This window comes from Nerophis lumbriciformis, linkage group LG22, assembly GCF_033978685.3.
Source record: "Nerophis lumbriciformis linkage group LG22, RoL_Nlum_v2.1, whole genome shotgun sequence".
In the NCBI taxonomy this organism is placed as follows: domain Eukaryota; kingdom Metazoa; phylum Chordata; class Actinopteri; order Syngnathiformes; family Syngnathidae; genus Nerophis; species Nerophis lumbriciformis.
Genome location: NC_084569.2, coordinates 35,005,972 through 35,028,426, shown reverse-complemented (window position 1 = coordinate 35,028,426; position 22,455 = coordinate 35,005,972). Strand labels below are relative to the sequence as shown.

The 22,455-nt window shown below is 39.9% G+C and overlaps 1 protein-coding gene across 2 annotated transcripts in view; it reads left to right on the top strand.

The window, feature by feature from the left end:
* abcc1 (ATP binding cassette subfamily C member 1 (ABCC1 blood group)) overlaps nucleotides 1–22,455 on the top strand; it is a 108,833-nt gene that overhangs the window by 23,960 nt on the left and 62,418 nt on the right. For both annotated transcript variants that reach the window (XM_061973761.1, XM_061973760.1), the window contains exons 4-10: nucleotides 2,730–2,867; nucleotides 2,947–3,072; nucleotides 6,848–6,909; nucleotides 7,047–7,178; nucleotides 12,668–12,892; nucleotides 12,977–13,154; nucleotides 20,129–20,290. In XM_061973761.1, the coding sequence (XP_061829745.1) occupies nucleotides 2,730–2,867; nucleotides 2,947–3,072; nucleotides 6,848–6,909; nucleotides 7,047–7,178; nucleotides 12,668–12,892; nucleotides 12,977–13,154; nucleotides 20,129–20,290 (1,023 nt within the window). The remainder of the gene's footprint in view (nucleotides 1–2,729; nucleotides 2,868–2,946; nucleotides 3,073–6,847; nucleotides 6,910–7,046; nucleotides 7,179–12,667; nucleotides 12,893–12,976; nucleotides 13,155–20,128; nucleotides 20,291–22,455) is intronic.

Below are 22,455 nucleotides of genomic sequence, written 5' to 3'. Positions count from 1 at the left end.
AAGTGGAATTCTTTCCCATTCTTGTTATATGTAGAGCTTCAGTCGTTCAACAGTCCGGGGGTCTCCGCTGTCGTATTTTACGCTTCATAATGCGCCACACATTTTCGATGGGAGACAGGTCTGGACTGCAGGTGGGCCAGGAAAGTACCAGTACTCTTTTTTTACAAAGCCACGCTGTTGTAACACGTGCTGAATGTGGCTTGGTATTGTCTTGTTGAAATAAGCAGGGGCGCTTAGATGGCAGCATATGTTGTTCCAAAACCTGTATGTATCTTTCAGCATTAATGGTGCCTTCACAGATGTGTAAGTTACCCATGCCTTGGGCACTAATACACCCCCATACCATCACAGATGCTGGCTTTTGAACTTTGCGTCGATAACAGTCTGGATGGTTCGCTTCCCCTTTGGTCTGGATGACACGATGTCGAATATTTCCAAAAACAATTTGAAATGTGGACTCGTCAGACCACAGAACACTTTTCCACTTTGCATGAGTCCATCTTAGATGATCTCGGGCCCGTTTCTGGATGTTGTTGATAAATGGCTTTCGCTTTGCATAGTAGAGCTTTAACTTGCACTTACAGATGTAGCGACCAACTGTATTTAGTGACAGTGGTTTTCTGAAGTGTCCCTGAGCCCATGTGGTGATATCCTTTAGAGATTGATGTCGGTTTTTGATACAGTGCCGTCTGAGGGATCGAAGGTCACAGTCATTCAATGTTGGTTTCCGGCCATGCCGCTTACGTGGAGTGATTTCTCCAGATTCTCTGAACCTTTTGATGATATTATGGACCGTAGATGTTGAAATCCCTAAATTCCTTGCAATTGCACTTTGAGAAACGTTGTTCTTAAACTGTTTGACTATTTGCTCACGCAGTTGTGGACAAAGGGGTGTACCTCGCCCCATCCTTTCTTGTGAAAGACTGAGCATTTTTTGGGGAAGCTGTTTTTATACCCAATCATGGCACCCACCTGTTCCCAATGTGCCTGTTCACCTGTGGGATGTTCCAAATAAGTGTTTGATGAGCATTCCTCAACTTTATCAGTATTTATTGCCACCTTTCCCAACTTCTTTGTCACGTGTTGCTGGCATCAAATTCTAAAGTTAATGATTATTTGCAAAAAAAAAAATGTTTATCAGTTTGAACATCAAATATGTTGTCTTTGTAGCATATTCAACTGAATATGGGTTGAAAATGATTTGCAAATCATTGTATTCCGTTTATATTTACATCTAACACAATTTCCCAACTCATATGGAAACGGGGTTTGTAGACAATCACGTGGTATTAAGCAGGACTGTTTCATTTCATTCTTGTATTTAATATTTGTGTTCCTATATTTTATATAGCGTGAGTGACTTACACAGACTTGCCAACCTTGAGACCTCCGATTTCGGGAGCTGGGGGTGGGGCGGGGGGCGTGGTTGGGGGCGTGGTTAAGATATATATATATATATAAGAAATACTTGACTTTCAGTGAATTCTAACTATATATATATATATTTTATTATATATATATATATATATATATATATATATATATATATATATATATATATATATATATAAATAAAAGAAATACTTGAATTTCGGTGTTCATTTATTTACACTTATACACACACATAACACTCATCTACTCATTGTTGAGTTAAGGGTTGAATTGTCCATCCTTGTTCTATTCTCTGTCACTATTTCAGAACACACACATTATACAAATATACATTATAAAATCAATAAGAAAACGGGATCTCTAATTTGGGAGTCTGAATTAGGATCAGAAGTTTCTATATAAACATTGAGCACTCACGTCGCCTTTTTGTATTGATTACTGCAGCTGTGCACTGGATTCATTCACAAATACAAACTACAACTCACAAACACTTTAGAGTTAGGCTCCACCATCAGAATGTGTACTTAAACTTATAAAGATCACATGGATATTATTCAGTGAGTTGATTCACCAAAACTAACCTGTTATACAGGAGGAAAAAGCACACAGGACGTTTCAATTGTTCACAGACTGGTCGCGCTCATCAGAATGACAAGACACTTTCGGTCTGCAGGTGATAGCATACAATTGGGAAGAAACGCCCTACTGCCCCCTACTGACCAATGTGAATACTGATAAATGTGTAATGACAGCTCCAAAAACGAATTCAAACCACAAAATAAAATAAATAAATCAACACAAAAATGTGACACATTATGGGTGGGTCACATATGCATGTACAGTAGATGGCAGTATTGTCCTGTTTAAAAGTGTCACAACATTGCTGTTTACGGCAGACGAACTGCTTTACGGTAGACGAAAACTTGACTGCTGTTGTTGTGTGTTGTTACCGCGCTGGGAGGACGTTAATGAAACTGCCTAACAATAAACCCACATAAGAAACCAAGAACTCGCCCTCGATCATTAGCTGTTTATATTGTGGGAAAGCGGACGTGTGAACAGGCTGTCAACACGTCACTCAGGTCCGCATGGAGCTGGAGGGGGCGTGGCCTCCAGCTCCGCCTGAATTTCGGGAGATTTTCGGGAGAAAATTTGTCCCGGGAGATTTTCGGGAGAGGCGCTGAATTTCGGGAGTCTCCCGGAAAATCCGGGAGAGTTGGCAAGTATGGACGTACACGAAAACTTGACTTTGTCTTTAGGAACGAACAGAGGTGTACGTAGCTTGAGGACCTGCAAAAACAAAACTCATACCAATTGTGTTTCTGTGTTTGCTGCAGCTGCTGGCCACCCTGCTGATTCAATATGAACGAATGAAAGGGGTTCAGTCGTCCGGAGTGTTGCTGGTTTTTTGGTTTTTGGCCTTGTTCTGCGCCACTGTGACCTTCTATTCTAAGGTCCTCCAAGCCCTCGACCAGGTCAGTCTACTGCTGCAACACATGATGATCCACAGATTGTGATATGTTCTCCGAATTAAGAATGTCTGCTTTGTCCCAGCCGTCTGCTATTTGTGTGTGGAGATACACAACCTTCTTTGTGTATTACACCTTGCTGATGATTGCACTGATCTTGTCCTGCTTGTCAGACCAGCCTCCCCTCTTCTCCAAAGTCGTGAAGGACTCGGTAAGTCTCTTCCCTAGCTACAATACATCAGTCTTGTATGTCAAACTTGAATCATTTTGATCATTGAATCCTAGACAATGTAGTTAATTGCGGCGCCACTCCACTGCAAAATAAAAGCCGCCACACCTTAAAATGGACAAAGTCTTTCATCACCTAAACCGGATGTTGTTATGGCGTAAGCCAGTGTTTTTCAACCTTTTTTGAGGCAAGGCACATTTTTTGCGTTGAAAAAATCCGGAGGCACACCACCAGCAGAAATCATTAAAAAACGAAACTCAGTTGACAGTAAAAAGTTGTTGTCGCAATTGTTGAATATGACTTATAACCACAACCAACCATGCAGCAATATGGCTCTTGTCTCAAAGTAGATGTCACATCACGCCGTGACTTATTTTGAGTTTTTTTGCTGTTTTCGTGTGTGTAGTGTTTTAGTTCTTGTCTTGCGCTCCTATTTCTGTAGCTTTTTCATTCTTTTTTGGTATTTTCTTGTAGCAGTTTCATGTCTTCCTTTGAGCGATATTTCCCGCATCTACTTTGTTATAGCAATCAAGAATATTTCAGTTGTTTTTATCCTTCTTTGTGGGGACATTAATTGTCATTGTTCAGATGTACATTGTGGACGCCGTCTTTGCTCCACATTAAGTCTTTGCTGTCGTCCAGCATTCTGTTTTTGCTTACTTTGTAGCCAGTTCAGTTTTAGTCTTGTTCTGCATAGCCTTCCCTAAGCTTCAATACCTTTTTACCTGCATGCTGCCTCCCGCTTTTTTCGACATCTACAAAGTAATTAGCTACCGGCTGCCACCTACTGATAAAGAAGAGTATTACACGGTTACTCTGCCGAGCTCTAGACAGTACCGGCACTCAACAACACATAATTTGCAGACTATAATTACTAGTTCGCAAAAAATATTTTCAACCCGAGTAGGCGAAATTAGATAATCTTCCATGGCACACCAGACTGTATCTCACGGCACACTAGTGTGCCGCGGCACAGTGGTTGAAAAACACCGGCGTAAGCAATACGCACGTAATTGTCTGGAGCAGAGGCAGCATATTTGCATAATGGACGTTAGAGATGCGCGGTTTGCGGACACAACCGCGGAGTCCGCGGATTATCCGCGGATTATCCGCGGGTCGGGCGGTTGAAATAAAAAAAAATTTTGATTTTATCCGCGGGTCGGGCGGTTGAAATAAAAAAAAATTAGATTTTAAATAGATTCAGGCGGGTGGCAGTTAAACCAATCATGAAATATATATACATAGTTAAATGTTGTTACCCACATACGAAAAACAAGCAGGCACCTGCAGCATATGCCACAACAGAAGAAGAAAAAAAAAAAGATGGCAACGCCGGCAGCAAACGTGGTACGCGACAAAATAAAAAAGGGAATACTAAAGACCAGGGGAAAAAAAGGCCAGAAAAGTTCAGCGTGGACTCGTTTTTATGAGGTTGTAAATCAGGATGATAGTAATGCTGGCTACGTGATTTGCAAGAGCTGCGACGCTGTTTATGTCTACGACAGTCACAAAACCGGGACATCTAACATGGTGCATCACATTTGTGCAAAACCCCGAACCTCCACAAACACCCTGAGCATGAGCAGTTTCGTCCGCCGTGATCCCAGAAGAGTGCCACAGGATGTTAAAACAAGATAGAACGCAGCTGCCTGCAGCAGTTTGAGTGGCGCGAGCGCGCTTGGAGGTGCGCTCAACGCGCCTACCAGATGATTGCGCACTGGTGTGCGTCTGGGCCGTGACAGCGTGGCACGCATTGAATGTCTCTGCTCCATTGGATCAGTCTCCTCTCTTTAACAGGCAAAAGCTTTATAACCTCACTAATGCCTTGCATCGTCTATATTAGATATATAACAACGGGTGGGTGCGGGCGGGTGCGGTTTTGATAAAATGTTAGATCGGGTGGATGGCGGATGGGTGATGACTTTTGTGATGAGGTTGCGGATGAAATAATTGCCTATACTTTAATATATCCGAGATATACCCGCAGACAGCGATCAACAAAATGTGCAATGTGCAAATATTTAGAGGACCATGGCGCTCTTTCAAGGAGAGAACGTGCAATTGGAGCAGCAGCGCAACGCAAGCGTGACGTCAATGAGCGTTTTGGGACAAAAGAAGCTCGCTGGTCATCACGGACATGGAGAGACAGAAGTAAAGAGTCTCAACATAAGTACAGTTTCCAATAACACCGGAAAAATATGCTAGATTTCTTGCTAGTCTGTTTATAATAAAGAAAAAGTACATTGTACAATAAGCAGCAAATTAAAAACTGATGCAAAATGAAAGAAAAAATATGTTCATTCTAATTAGTGATAACGCAGATTTGTTTTTAGATGTATGTATACATTTTTTTTTTGCCTTTTTTAAAGAAAACAAGTATCATTACAGGTTATGCAAATTATATGATGATGTCATATTGGCACAAGCCATACCCCCACCGCACCAATCTGGGGAAAACCCTGCAAATGGATGAATTACTTGTGTAATTGTTCATCCCTCTAGTTGTATTTCAAACATGTTCATCTCGTATTAATTTTTTTTATATATCAGTTTTTAAACAGTTTAAGTGTTGACCAACTCATTAAAGGGGAACATTGTCACAATTTCAGAAGGGTTAAAACCATTAAAAATCAGTTCCATGGGGCTTATTTTATTTTTCGAAGTTTTTTTCAAAATTTTACCCATCACGCAATATCCCTAAAAAAAAACATCAAAGTGCCTGATTTTAACCATCGTTATATACACCCGTCCATTTTCCTGTGACGTCACATAGTGAAGCCAACACAAACAAACATGGCGCATAGAACAGCAAGCTATAGCGACATTAGCTCGGATTCAGACTCGGATTTCAGCGGTTTAAGCGATTCAACAGATTACGCATGTATTGAAACGGATGGTTGTAGTGTGGAGGCAGGTAGCGAAAACAAAATTGAAGAAGAAACTGAAGCTATTGAGCCATATCGGTTTGAACCGTATGCAAGCGAAACCCACGAAAACGACACGACAGCCAGCGACACGGGAGAAAGCGAGGACGAATTCGACGATCGCCTTCTAACCAACGATTGGTATGTGTTTGTTTGGCATTAAAGGAAACTAACAACTATGAACTAGGTTTACAGCATATGAAATACATTTGGCAACAACATGCACTTTGAGAGTGCAGACAGCCCAATTTTCATCAATTAATATATTCTGTAGACATACCCTCATCCGCTCTCTTTTCCTGAAAGCTGATCTGTCCAGTTTTGGAGTTGGTACCGGAACTTGGTATCGGATCGATACCTAAATTTGTGGTATCATCCAAAACTAATGTAAAGTATCCAAACAGCAGAAGAATCAATGTTTATTACATTTTAACAGAAGTGTCGATAGAACATGTTGAAACAGAAAATAAGCAGATATTAACAGTAAATGAACAAGTAAATTAATAATTCATTTTCTACCACTTGTCCTTAATAATTTTGACGAAATAATATAATGGAAAATGACACAATATGTTACTGCATACGTCAGCAGACTAATTAGGAGCCTTTGTTTGCTTACTTACTACTAAAAGACAAGTTGTCTTGTATGTTCACTATTTTATTTAAGGACAAACTTGTTCTTGGAATGCAATAAGAAACACATGTTTAATGTACCCTAAGATGTTTTGTTAAAATAAAGCCAATAATGCAATTTTCTTGTGGGTAACTATTTCATACTGCACCACTGTAATATTTTCTTTGGTTCTAACTGATGTTTCATTTGTTGTTGTTAGAATCCTTGCCCAGAGCCAGGAGCGTCTTTCCTTTCCAAAATAACATTCTGGTGGATCACCAGGTAAGCACTAATGGGGCAAATGCAAGAAAAGAGTGGGTCGGATTTCAGTACCCTTGTGTAGAGCTGGCCCAGTGTTCCAGAACCCGGACGGAAACCACATTCTGTTTACAATTCTTGTCTTTTTTTGTCCCCACCAGGATGATGATGAGGGGCTACAGGCATCCCCTGGAGGAGAAGGACTTGTGGTCCTTGAACCCTGAAGACTGTTCTCAGAAAGTGGTACCAAGGCTGGTCCATTGCTGGAACACAGAGTGTCAAAAGGGCAAAAGGTCAGGAGCGCAGCATGACATGGAAAGCTTGGCCATAATATTTGCAATAGAACGTTCTTACCGATACTTAGATACTGTCCAGCAATTAATTTCCAATAGCCATATAAGCAGCAGCTCTTCCTGTCACATTTAGTGTAGTAAATGAACACATTATGCTTCATTTTATGCTGCCACTGGATGCATTTCACACAAAACAAAAAATATCTGCGCTAAAAAAGACAAACACGGCAATGCACCGTATTTTTCGGACTATAAGTCGCAGTTTTTTTCATAGTTTTCATAGTGCGATTTATACTCAGGAGCGACTAATGTGTGAAATTATTAACACATTACCGTAAAATATCAAATAATATTATTTATCTCATTCAAGTAAGAGACTAGACCAGGGGTCGGCAACCCGCGGCTCTAGAGCCGCATGCGGCTCTTTAGCGCCGCCCTAGTGGCTCTCTGGAGCTTTTTAAAAAATGTATGAAAAATGGAAAAAGAAAAAAAAAATCTATTTTTTGTTTTAATATGGTTTCTGTAGGAGGACAAACATGACACAAACCTCCCTAATTGTTACAAAGCACACTGTTTATATTAAACATGCTTCACTGATTCGAGTATTTGGCGAGCGCCGTTTTGTCCTACTAATTTTGGCGGTCTTTGAACTCACCGTAGTTTGTTTACATGTATAACTTTCTCCGACTTTCTAGGACATGTTTTATGCCACTTCTTTTTCTGTCTCATTTTGTCCACAAAACCTTTAACGTTGTGCATGAAAGGTGAGTTTTGTTGATGTTATTGACTTGTGTGGCGTGCTAATCAAACATATTTGGTCACTGCATGACTGCAAGCTAATCGATGCTAACATGCTATTTAGGCTAGCTATATGTACATATTGCATAATTATGCCTCATTTGTAGCTATATTCGAGGTCATTTAGTTTCCTTTAAGTCCTCTTAATTCAATTTATATCTCATGACACACTATCTGTATGTAATATGGCTTTTAATTTGTTGCGGCTCCAGACAGATTTGTTTTTGTATTTTTGGTCCAATATGGCTCTTTCAACATTTTGGGTTGCCTACCTCTGGACTAGACGTATAAGATTTCATGGGATTTAGCGATTAGGAGTGACCGATTGTTTGGTAAACGTATAGCATGTTCTATATGTTATAGTTATTTGAATGACTCTTACCATAATATGTTACATTAACATACCAGTTGGTTATTTATGCCTCATATAACGTACACTTATTCAGCCTGTTGTTCACTATTCTTTATTTATTTGAAATTGCCTTTCAAATGTCTATTCTTGGTGTTGGCTTTTATCAAATACATTTCCCCCAAAAATGCGACTTATACTCCAGTGCGACTTATATATGTTTTTCCCCTTCTTTATTATGCATTTTCGGCCGGTGCGACTTATACTCCGAAAAATACGGCAAGTTAAATCAACAATGCCATATTTTTTATATATATTTGGATATGTTCAGAAATATGTTTTTTAACATTCTTAGAGCCCTCTCAACATGATATAACACCCATATAGTCAACTTTGTTTTGCACAATATAGTCGCCTTGGTGTGTTGTACTTGCCGGTAGCCATAGAAGCCGCCAAGTGTCTTTGCTCAGGCCGCTGTCGAGGCTTCCAGCACGGACGGCCCTTACGTGGAAACACTTTGTCACATCCTGTTAGGGGTGTAACGGTACACAAAAATTTCGGTTCAGTACTGATCCAGCCAATGAACCCCCCTAATTGTGATTGAGGTGTGAGGAATCAGCGCTCCGACAGGCGGTATGACGGAGGAAGGAACGCTGAAAACAGAAACAAACACTAAACACAATACAACACTGAACCAAAACAGCCATGAAAGACCGTGACAAAAAATCCCATTGAACACAATTCTAAATACTGTTTTTCAGTAAGCTAAGGAAAACATCTACTATCAACTTTCCGCCAGCGTCCAAAATCCGGCGCGCGGGAAGTCCAAAGTAAAAAAAAAAAAAAAAAGAAAAAAAAAAAGATGCATTATTAATTTTTAAAAATCTGTCCTTTCTAATCCATTTTTACCGCTTGTTACTCACTGTGTCTCCTAGCTGCTCAGGCAAATCACAGGCCTGTTTCGCAGGTTTCCCTGCTCTTCAGGGAATTTTATTATATTATAAATTATATACTATTAGTATATTATATTATATATTATATTATATTATACATTATATTATATTATATTATATTAGGGCAGCACGGTGGCAGAGGGGTTAGTGCATCTGCCTCACAATACGAAGGTCCTGAGTAGTCCTGAGTTCAATCCCGGGCTCGGGATCTTTCTGTGTGGAGTTTGCATGTTCTCCCCGTGACTGCGTGGGTTCCCTCCGGGTACTCCGGCTTCCTCCCACCTCCAAAAACATGCACCTGGGGATAGGTTGATTGGCAACACTAAATTGGCCCTAGTGTGTGAATGTGAGTCTGATTGTTGTCTGTCTATGTGTGTTGGCCCTGTGATGAGGTGGCGACTTGTCCAGGGTGTACCCCGCCTTCCGCCCGATTGTAGCTGAGATAGGCTCCAGCACCCCCCGCGACCCCGAAGGGAATAAGCGGTAGAAAATGGATGGATGGATGGATGGACGTACCTCGGTTTCGAGGTCACGGTTCGGTTCATTTTCGGTACGGTAAGAAAACAACAAAATATAGATTTTTTTGGTTATTTTTTGTAAACAATGGCATAACATACATATACACACAGGGTCCATTGCCAGGGTTAATGTGGTCAACATATATAAAATAAAAACTAAATAAGATAAGGCTCAGAATGGTTTCTTAACAAAACCTTTCTACATATAAAGGGCTTTTTTTGATTGATTGATTGAGACTTTTATTAGTAGATTGCACAGTACAGTACATATTCCGTACAATTGACCACTAAATTGTAACACCCCAATACGTTTTTCAACTGGTTTAAGTCTGGGTCCACGTTAATCAACATTAAACTGCCGCAAGTTGTTGTTCAGATTAAAAAAAATGACAAAACTTTTCTTCTACATATAAAAAGTGCAATATTAAACAGTTTCAAGTCAACTCAGCCTCAGATTAACTAACTTGGCAGTAAGAGGATATATGGGCTCATTGTTCTTCCACCATAGAAGTGGGTCAAAATCTAGTTTCTAATGCAATATGGTCTTAAATATGCTGCTATATAAACATTTGTTATTGCTTTAGTCCTGCCTGACTCGCCGAGGAGAGGCTGCTTGAATGCGGTGGTGACTCTTGAAATGGGTTAGCATGTTTGACGTGTTGTCAGAAGCAGCTGCTGAACAATGTCGGCAAACCTCCATCCTCCATTGTTGTATCGCGCAGCAAAAGTGTTCCCAAACGGGAGATCTTAACGAGGCAGGAGGGTCTTCCAGCTCTGGCTTTTACATGTTGTAGTAGCCCGGTCGCTGCTAGCATGCCGTGTGTTGTGCCTCGATGTGCATTGTTTACACAACCGAACCGAAACCCCTGTACCAAAACGGTTCAATACAAATACACGTACTGTTACACCCTTACATCCTGTGTATCTCCTCTTAGTTGGAACTGGGTTTCGATGTGCTGGAAACATTGGCAAAGATTGTTCTACCAAAAAGTTGGAAAAACAAGATCGTCGCGGCGAAAATGGCGCTGACATTAACCATGTTGTTAGCGTTGAGTGCCGCATTGTTCTTGCTGTTGTCATTCGATATCGCTCACGTCAAAGGCTCACCAATTTGGAGATTTGTTATTGATGACGCAGGAGAGATGAAGTGCATCAACTGTTATACTCTGTATTTAAAGGGGAACATTATCACAATTTCAGAAGGGTTAAAACCATTAAAAATCAGTTCCCAGTGGCTTATTTTATTTTTCGAAGTTTTTTTCAAAATTTTACCCATCACGCAATATCCCTAAAAAAAGCTTCTAAGTGCCTGATTTTAACCATCGTTATATACACCCGTCCATTTTCCTGTGACGTCACATAGTGATGCCAATACAAACAAACATGGCGCATAGAACAGCAAGCTATAGCGACATTAGCTCGGATTCACACTCGGATTTCAGCGGCTTAAGCGATTCAACAGATTACGCATGTAGTGAAACGGATGGTTGTAGTGTGGAGGCAGGTAGCGAAAACGAAATTGAAGAAGAAACTGAAGCTATTGAGCCATATCGGTTTGAACCGTATGCAAGCGAAACCGACGAAAACGACACTACAGCCAGCGACACGGGAGAAAGCGAGGACGAATTCGGCGATCGCCTTCTAACCAACAATTGGTATGTGTTTGTTTGGCATTAAAGGAAACTAACAACTATGAACTAGGTTTACAGCATATGAAATACATTTGGCAACAACATGCACTTTGAGAGTGCAGACAGCCAAATTTTCATCAATTAATATATTCTGTAGACATACCCTCATCCGTTCTCTTTTCCTGAAAGCTGATCTGTCCAGTTTTGGAGTTGATGTCAGCAAGCCAGGGAAGCTAGGGTCGATATTCTTCTCTTGATCATCTTCGGTGGCATAAGGGACGGTGTGAGCCAAGACATCCAGGGGGTTTAGCTCGCTCGTCTGCGGGAACAAACTGACGCCATTGCTTGCCGTGCTACCAAGGACCTTTGTCCCTGAATTGCTCACACACTCCGGTAGATTCAATGGGGGTCTGGCGGCAGATTTCTTTGACTTTATCGTTGGAAATGCATCTGCTTCGAGTGTCGCAGGATATCCACACATTCTTGCCATCTCTGTCGTAGCATAGCTTTCGTCGGTAAAGTGTGCGGAACAAACGTCCAATTTCTTGCCACTTTCGCATCTTTGGGCCACTGGTGCAACTTGAATCCGTCCCTCTTCGTGTTGTTACACCCTCTGACAACACACCGACGAGGCATGATGTCTCCAAGGTACGGAAAACAGTCGAAAAAACGGAAAATAACATACCGGTAGCTGATTTGACTGAGTGTTTGTAATGTGTTTGAGAAAATGGCGGATTGCTTCCCGATGTGACGTCACAACAGAGCGAATAATAGAAAGGCGTTTAATTCGCCAAAATTCGCCCATTTAGAGTTCGGAAATCGGTAAAAAAAAAATATGGTCTTTTTTCTGCAACATCAAGGTATATATTGACGCTTACATAGCTCTGGTGATAATGTTCCCCTTTAACATGAAAAACAAGCATGTGAAAAAGGAAAGTTCCCCTTGGGGAATATCTCTCTACAGTCCTGCACATCTATTGGGATAACCACAACACAATAGAAAATACGGCAAATACTGTCCTGTAAATGAGTTGTCTATGTATATGGAGGTTAGGTTTCAAAGAATATTTGAAATCCCACTGCAAATGTGGATGAACATTATTGTCTGAGTACCAAAAAAGTCAAAGTGTGGGTTACACCTTATATTCAAAATAAATATTACTGACAATTAAATCCTCCTTACTTTGGCAATACCTGATTTCACAATTATTTCCGGCTTTCTCACCTTCTGCATTCCCAGCACAGAGCAGAAGACCATGTACTCTCCCAAGCGGGCCCGTAACCATGACAACAAGGATAGTCAAAGTGTGGAGGAGTCGGAAATTCTACTGATTAAAAAAACACAAAGAAAAGAGCCGTCCCTGCTGTGGGCACTTTGCTTGACCTTTGGGCCGTATTTCCTCATCTCCTGCTTCTATAAGTTCATCCAAGACATTCTCATGTTCGTTGGCCCAGAGATCCTCCGGTAAGAAGACCCCGTTGTTGTAGCAATATGAATGAGTTTTGATATTTTTTCAAAGTTAACTCTCTTTACTCGGATCATCTTCAGGCTGCTGATCCGGTTTGTCAACAATTCTAGCGCCCCCTCCTGGCATGGCTTCTTCTACACAGCTCTGCTCTTCCTATGTAACTGTGTGCAGTCACTCATCCTCCAGAGGTACTTTCACATCTGCTTCGTGTCAGGCATGCGTCTCCGCACTGCCGTCGTTGGAGCCGTCTACAGGAAGGTACTTTCATATTAATAGGATGACTTGTTGGTTGCGTAATGACTTGTCAACACAGAACAGTACTCAAAAAAACAAGCATTATGAACTGGAAATTACTTACTTTACATTAGGGCTGGGCTATATGGCCTTTTATTAATATCTCGATATTTTTAGGCCATGTCACGATATACGATATATTCATACTTGCCAACCCTCCCGGATTTTCCGGGAGACTCCCGAAATTCAGCGCCTCTCCCAAAAACCTCCCGGGACAAATTTTCTCCCGAAAATCTCCCGAAATTCAGGCGGAGCTGGAGGCCACGCCCCCTCCAGCTCCATGCGAACCTGAGTCCGCTTTCCCACGATATAAACAGTGTGCCTGCCCAATCACATTATAACTGTAGAATGATCGAGGGTGAGTTCTTGGTTTCTTATGTGGGTTTATTGTTAGGCAGTTTCATTAACATTCTCCCAGCGCGGTAACAACACACAACAACAGCAGTCACGTTTTCGTCTACCGTAAAGCAGTTCGTCTGCCGTAAACAGCAATGTTGTGACACTCTTAAACAGGACAATACTGCCATCTATAACATCAATAACATATACGGCTTTTAGAGAGTGCAGTGCACAACTGCGCACACAACAAGGAGACGAAGCAGAAGAACGAGGAAGATACAGCCATGGCGACGCCGACGACGAGTAAGATGAAGAAATACGCTTTGTTGCACCTTTCCTGCCTGAGTCCGGCGATTAGTTGCAAATCTTGCTTTATTGATTGCTTGCACACAGCCAATCCAACACAAAACAAACTAGTCCCGCCCGCACTCACGCTACCGCTCCCTCTCTTCTCTCGCCCACACACTCACTGACGTCACTCACCTCACATGCTCACCTATTAAAGGGCCACACACACACATACGCTACTCTCATAACAGCTTGTAAGTTCCAAGCCGCAGCTGCGATTGGACCTGGATAGCCTCCGGGAAGAAGTAGTGGACTACCAAGTGCTTGGCACTGAAGATCTTCCTCAGGAAGCAAAGATTGACCAGTTTTGGGCCATGCTAGGGAGAGATGGAAGATTCCGGACTCTAATGCATTTGATGAAAGCACTTTTGTGCGTGCCACACATCAATGCATCATGGTTAGAAAAATAATGACAGAGAATAGAACAAGGATGGACAATTCAACCCTTAACTCAACAATGAGTAGATGAGTGTTATGTGTGTGTATATGTGTAAATAAATGAACACTGAAATTCAAGTATTTCTTTTATTTATATATACATATATATATATATATATATATATATAATAAAATAAATATATTTATACATATAGCTAGAATTCACTGAAAGTCAAGTATTTCTTATATATATATATATATATATATATATATATATATATATATATATATATATATATATATATATATGAAATACTTGACTTGGTGAATTCTAGCTGTAAATATACTCCTCCCCTCTTAACCACGCCCCTAACCACGCCCCCACCCACCCCACCCCCCTCCCCCCACCTCCCGAAATCGGAGGTCTCAAGGTTGGCAAGTATGGATATACATCTCGATAATGAATGAACACTTGATGCATATAATCACAGCAGTATGATGATTCTATGTGTCTACATTAAAACATTATTCTTCATACTGCATTAATATATGCTCATTTTAAACTTTCATGCAGAGAGGGAAATCACAACTAAGTCAATTCAGCAAAAGTGTATTTATTAAACAGTTATTAAGCAGTGGCACAAACATTCATGTCATTTCCAAAACAGAAAGCGCAAGATTGTCAGAGACATTTTAAAACAAGCTATTAGTGCACTTTTGTGCATGATGTCACTAAGATGACATATTAAAACAACAGATTTCAGTTTTTGCAGTGTATGGGATGCTATTCTAACATCCTGCAAAGAAATTAACGCTGAAACTGTCCAAGAACTCACAAGTTCAATGGATGCAAGGCTTATGAAAGTGATATCAAGCAAGGGGTCTTGTAAAAACCTAACCTATCCCATAACCTTGCAGGGTCGTTGGGGCACCACAGACAAGGGGTCTTATATTAACATGTAACTCAGCCTGTTTGATCAAAAGTTATTTCAATCCAAAAAAAAAATTATTTATATGGTCTAATAAAGCTACAAATTCAACATGTGACCATTTTGAGTTCTTTACAGCCTATAAAATGTCCTGAAACGCTGTTGTGCTTAATCATTTGGAACAGTGGACTTTGAGTTATTTATTGTAATTATTCATTGTAAAAATACTGTTATAATTTCCAGATTTGTTTAATGAAATTTGAATTAAACTCTAAAACGGCTGATAACTTAAAAATTATACTGACTGACATTTGCATTAATTATTTATGAAAATTTGAGTAAAATCTACTTTGCATAATAATTTGGAACACAGTGTAAATGAAGAATGAAGGACGAGCGTTAGAAAATGTTTGCTTTCATAACAGAAAGCAAAAAAATAATGCACAAAGTGAGAATAAGAACATGTCATTTTATTTCATGTGATTGCTCTTCTGCATGCCATAGAAAGAGCGGAGGAGAAAACGTGCGCCTTCATGCTCCACACTGTGATCGCTCCTCTACAATTGCAGTACATTTGCATGAGAAAACTACAGCATTTTTTTTCCACCAGTCAATATTTAGTTTATTATTATTCTTCGGTCAATGGTCAACAAAATAAACAAACAGTTGTACATTCATAGATTGAAAAAGAAAATGTTGCAGACCGAAAGGGTTTAGGCTGAAGTTGAACACTTATTGCGCCTAACCCATGCGGCTCGTTGATCACTCTGATGCGGCTCACCTGCATACTTGCCCCCCCCCCCGATTTTCCCGGGAGACTTTCAGATTTCAGAGCCTCTTGCAGAAAACTCCCGGGATCAATATTCTCCGAATATCACCCTTACAATAATAATAAGGGCGTGCCATGATGGTACAGCATTTAGCGCCCTCTACATTCTGTATAAACAGCGTGCCAGCCCAGCCTCTTGTTATATACATCTTCTGCTTGCACACGTAAGTGACAGCAAGGCATACTTGGTCAACAGCCACACAGATTACACTGACGGTGGCCATATAAATCAACTTTAACACTCTTACTAATAATGCGCCACACTTTGAACCAAAACCAAACAAGAATGACAAACAAATTTCGGGAGAACATCTGCACCTTAACACAACATAAACACAACAGAACAAATACCCAGAATCCCATGCAGCCTTGACTCTTCCGGGCTACATTATACACCCCTGCTACCACCAACCCCCCCCCTGTGCGTCGGTTGAGGTGGGCGGGGTTTGGTAGCGGGGGTGTATAATGTAGCCCGGAAGAGTTAGGGCTGCATGGGATTCTGGGTATTTGTTCTGTTGTGTTTATGTTGTGTTAAGGTGCAGATGTTTGTTCTCCCGAAATGTGTTTGTCATTCTTGTTTGGTGTGGGTTCACAGTGTGGCGCATTATTAGTAAGTGTTAAAGTTTTTTATACCGCCACCGTCAGTGTAGCCTGTGTGGTTGTTGACCAAGTATGCCTTGCTGTCACTTACGTGAGCAAGCTGAAGCCCCAAACAACGCGTGGTTGGGCCGGCACGCTGGTTGTAGTGGGCGCTAAATGCTGTACCATCACGGCACGTTCGAGAGAATACCTGCCTTGAAATTCGTAGTCTGCCGGAAAAATCGTGAGGGTTGACTAGTATGACGCTGTCAAGCACCATTCATATAAAACTCGCGGGCCGCACTAACATTCAATTTTCAAATTAAGGTGTGGGCCGCGTGTCTGAGACCCTTGGTTTATACATAGCACAAAGCAAAAAAAAAACTTTGTATGCAGTGTTATTTCATTTTAAATTTCAAAAGATTTTTGTGGCTCTCATTGTTTTCTTTAATTTGTGAAACTGGTCAACATGGCTCTTTGACTGGTAAAGGTTGCCGACCCCTGGCCTAACCCTATAAACAATGTCAAATACAAGATGAACTTCCGAAAATGATGAAATGTCCTTTGTACAACATATTATAAATACACACTATACACAACATAAACACAGTTATATTATATACACAGTAAAGGCATGTGAAATATCCTTGTACACGTGTTAAACCTTTGCACCAATTATATACTAAATACAAACACTTCCATTATTATTTATATCTCACATTTAGTTTTTAATTAACATTGATCGTAGTATTAACTACAGTGTTGATTCAAGAGTGATATATTTTTTCTTAAAGTGTTTTTTAAACGTGTGAATGGAACTGGAACATTTTAAGGAATCATCCAAGCTGTTCCACAGTTGAACCCCCCTGACAGAAACACGTCTACTTCTTAAGCTCGTTCTTATCTTTGCTTTCTGAAAGACAGCTGAACCTGTGAGGTCATAGGGACTCTCTCTGGGTTTGAACCTCTCCTGTAGACACCGAGGCAGCATGTGGTTATGAACTTTGTACGTCACAATAGCAGTGTTGAGGCCAACAAGATCGTGCCGTTTTAATGTTTTTAATTTAATAAACAGAGCATTGGTATGGTCATGATAATCTGCATAATTTACAATTCTAATCGCTTTCTTTTGAAGTGAGAATATAGAGTTGATGTTTGATTTGTAATTGTTACCCCAGATTTCAACACAATAATTAAGATATGGGAGTACGAAATAATTTTATAACATGTTTTTGATTTTATGTAACATAGCAATAATTTTTGCCATCTTTGTCTTAAGTATATTTATGTACAGTTTCCAATTTAATTTATCATCTGCAAACCCCGTTTCCATATGAGTTGGGAAATTGTGTAATTTGCAAATCATTTTGAACCCATATTCAGTTAAATATGCTACAAAGACAACATATTTGATGTTCAAACTGATAAACTTTTTTTTTTTTTTTTTACAAATAATCATTAACTTTAGAATTTGATGCCAGCAACACGTGACAAAGAAGTTGGGAAAGGTGGCAATAAATACTGATAAAGTTGAGGAATGCTCATCAAACACTTATTTGGAGCATCCCACAGGTGTGCAGGCTAATTGGGAACAGGTGGGTGCCATGATTGGGTATAAAAGTAGATTCCATTAAATGCTCAGTCATTCACAAACAAGGATGGGGCGAGGGTCACCACTTTGTCAACAAATGCGTGAGCAAATTGTTGAACAGTTTAAGAAAAACGTTTCTCAACCAGCTATTGCAAGGAATTTAGGGATTTCACCATCTATGGTCCGTAATATCATCAAAGGGTTCAGAGAATCTGGAGAAATCACTGCACGTAAGCAGTTAAGCCCGTGACCTTCGATCCCTCAGGCTGTACTGCATCAACAAGCGACATCAGTGTGTAAAGGATATCACCACATGGGCTCAGGAACACTTCAGAAACCCACTGTCAGTAACTACAGTTGGTCGCTACATCTGTAAGTGCAAGTTAAAACTCTCCTATGCAAGGCGAAAACCGTTTATCAACAACACCCAGAAACGCCGTCAGCTTCGCTGGGCCTGAGCTCATCTAAGATGGACTGATACAAAGTGGAAAAGTGTTCTGTGGTCTGACGAGTCCACATTTCAAATTGTTTTTGGAAACTGTGGACGTCGTGTCCTCCGGACCAAAGAGGAAAAGAACCATCCGGATTGTTATAGGCGCAAAGTTGAAAAGCCAGCATCTGTGATGGTATGGGGGTGTATTAGTGCCCAAGACATGGGTAACTTACACATCTGTGAAGGCGCCATTAATGCTGAAAGGTACATACAGGTTTTGGAGCAACATATGTTGCCATCCAAGCAACGTTACCATGGACGCCCCTGCTTATTTCAGCAAGACAATGCCAAGCCACGTGTTACATCAACGTGGCTTCATAGTAAAAGAGTGCGGGTACTAGACTGGCCTGGCTGTAGTCCAGACCTGTCTCCCATTGAAAATGTGTGGCGCATTATGAAGCCTAAAATACCACAGCGGAGACCCCCGGACTGTTGAACAACTTAAGCTGTACATCAAGCAAGAATGGGAAAGAATTCCACCTGAGAAGCTTAAAAAATGTGTCTCCTCAGTTCCCAAACGTTTACTGAGTGTTGTTAAAAGGAAAGGCCATGGTGAACATGCCCTTTCCCAACTACTTTGTCACGTGTTGCAGCCATGAAATTCTAAGTTAATTGTTATTTGCAAAAAAAAATAAAGATTATGAGTTTGAACATCAAATATGTTGTCTTTGTAGTGCATTCAATTGAATATGGGTTGAAAAGGATTTGCAAATCATTGTATTCCCTTTATATTTACATCAAACACAATTTCCCAACTCATATGGAAACGCGGTTTGTATATATATTCCCAAAAATTGTGTTGAATACACCCTTTCTATCTCCATATCATCAATTCGTATATGACACTGTATGTTATTTTTCCTATTTCCAAAAATTATATATTTTGTTTTATTTAGGTTGATTGATAGTTTATTGGCATCAAACCATCGCTTTAGTATGTGGAGTTCACTCTCTACAGTCTCTAATAGTTGGCCAAGGTCTTGCCCAGAACAGTACAGACTTGTATCATCAGCAAAGAGAATACAGTTGAGTTTTTTTTAAAGATTTTACAGATATCATTGATATACAATAAAAACAGTTCTGGTCCCAGTACAGAACCTTGGGGCACTCCATGTGTTATAATCTATTAAAAACAGACATATCATTTATTTTATGCGATCGCTACTCTGTACACGATGAAGCGCAATTGAGACATTGTAAATGCGTGGCCATGTAGAAAGTTAGCATGCTATTAAGTAAATAAGATATTATATTTAGTTTGTGTGCTAGTAAGAACAATGTATGGAAATTATCCTTAAATAACTTATAGTCTGTCACATTATAGAAAATATACAGTGGTAGGGGAACACTGCATGTCTGTCCAACTTGCGTTTTTTTTTTTTACCATCTCACACATTTCTGGCTGCATTGCATCCTCATAATCTTTTGTTCCCTTCCCCCCTGCTGTGTTAGGCCCTGGTTATCAGCAGTGCTGCACGCCGCACTTCCACAGTGGGGGAGATCGTCAACTTGATGTCAGTGGACGCTCAGCGCTTCATGGACCTCATTGCTTATATCAACATGGTATGGTCCGCCCCCCTGCAGGTGGTGCTGGCGCTGTACTTTCTCTGGCAGGTAGGAATCCTCAGCAACTATTTCCAAGCACCATCGCCAACAACCAGATCTCACTTTTGAGTTTTTTTTAAGAGCCAAATGTTGACTATTTTTTGCAATGCGCAGCTTCTTCTTCTATCGGTACGTCTCTTACGTGAATGAGATAAATAATATTCTTTGATATTTTACGGTAATGTGTTAATAATTTCACACGTAAGTCGCTCCAGAGTATAAATCGCACTCTAAACTATAAAAAAAACTGGGATTTATAATCCGAAAAATACGGACATCATCGGCGGTCACTCGAACGAGTATGACGATCCTCCTGGTAGAGGGTGTATCCCTTTATGGAGGATGCCTGTGCGTGACTTTGTTTAACGTGGGGAGACTGGTGCACAGACAGTCACCACACGATCCTTGACAGAATCGGGTCAGGGTCCAGTGGCATGGAGTCCAAGACGACTGGGGACCCTTTTCTGCTGCAGCCTTCTCCCGCCGTTGAGGTCTTCACCGTATCCCTGGCTAGGGAGCAGTCAGGTACTAGGCCTTTGCCAAGGGCCACCTGGGGTAACAGTAGTAAAGATGCCCCAAGACCCCATAGAGGAGCCTCCACTGCCAGATGCACTTTAACGTCATGCCCAGGACACAAAACATCAAGTGTAGTAGGGAAGTTAAATAGGAAACTTTTTTTTTTTTGCCCTCAAAGTCCTTCTTTGTCCAGGAAATTATTCCCTTACTGTTATTACTGTGTGCACTACAAGAACTAAAATCTAAGTGATTAAAGTACCTGAATGTTTTTGACCGACAATATATATTTTTTTAACTACCAGGCACCTTTTGTTAGACAAAAATGCCATTTTTTGAGTAATATTAAGAAAAAATTGAGATGTACTTTTTGTTTTTTGATTCAGTAGGTGCAATATACACTGCAAAAAGTCAGTGTTCAAAAACAAGAAAAAATAAACAAATAAATTAGGAGTATTTTATTTGAACTAAGCAAAATTATCTGCCAATAGAAGAAGAAAATTTGGCTTGTCAAGACTTTCCAAAACAAGTAAAATTAGCTAACCTCAATGAACCCAAAAATACCTTAAAATAAGTATATTCTCACTAATAACAACTTTACTACTACCGTATTTTTCGGAGTATAAGTCGCACCGGAGTATAAGTCACACCTGCCGAAAATGCATAATAAAGAAGGAAAAAAACATTATGCAACTTTCATAAACTATGAAAAAAACTGCGACTTATAGTCCGAAAAATACGGTATATGAGTACGTATTTTCTATTGTTTCATTGAAAATAAAACCGCAAAGTCCATTTGGCTGTCATCTGTTTTAATTATGAGACACAATTGTGTCAAAGTCATGATTTTTTTTTTCATGCTTGAAGTAAGAAATTATTACTTTAAAAAAGTAGTTTTATACCTGTGAGTGATGACACAGCTTTGCAACAGTTGATATTTTAGTTTCAAGCATGTTTTACTCAATTTAGGTCATCAAATCTCAGCAACAAGCTGTAATATCTTACTGAGATCACTTAGGACCAAAACCCTTAAAACAAGTAAACATTAACATAAAATCTGCTTAGTGAGAATAATTTTCTTATCAGACATGAGCAAATATCACCCTTATTTGAGATATTTAATCTTACTTAGATTTCAGTTTTTGCAGTGTAGTTCAAGGTGTATAATTCAAGGATTCAAGAAGCTTTATTGTTGTTCAGCACACATGAGATCGTGTGAAATATAAGTCATCTCAGTTTTAGTACATACTTTATATAACTACGTATGGGTACCGTATTTTCCGGATTTATATATTGGGTATATATATATATATATATATATATATATATATATATATATATATATATATATATATATATACATACATATGTATAAATAAAAATAGAGTTTAAACGACGTCCCTCCTGTCTGTGCCGTCTCCTCCTCCTGTACACGTAATATCCATCCGTCCATTTTCTACTTTGATTGTAAATAATGTAAATAATTCAATGTATACATATACTCATGATGATTATCTTGTGTGATGACTGTATTATGAAAATAGTATATATCTGTATCATGAATCAATTTAAGTGGACCCCAGTTGAGCCCATGGAGCAAAGCCGCGTCAACAAAAAATGGCTATCTTTGATTTTGGTTATGTCAACAACCGCTTATGTGG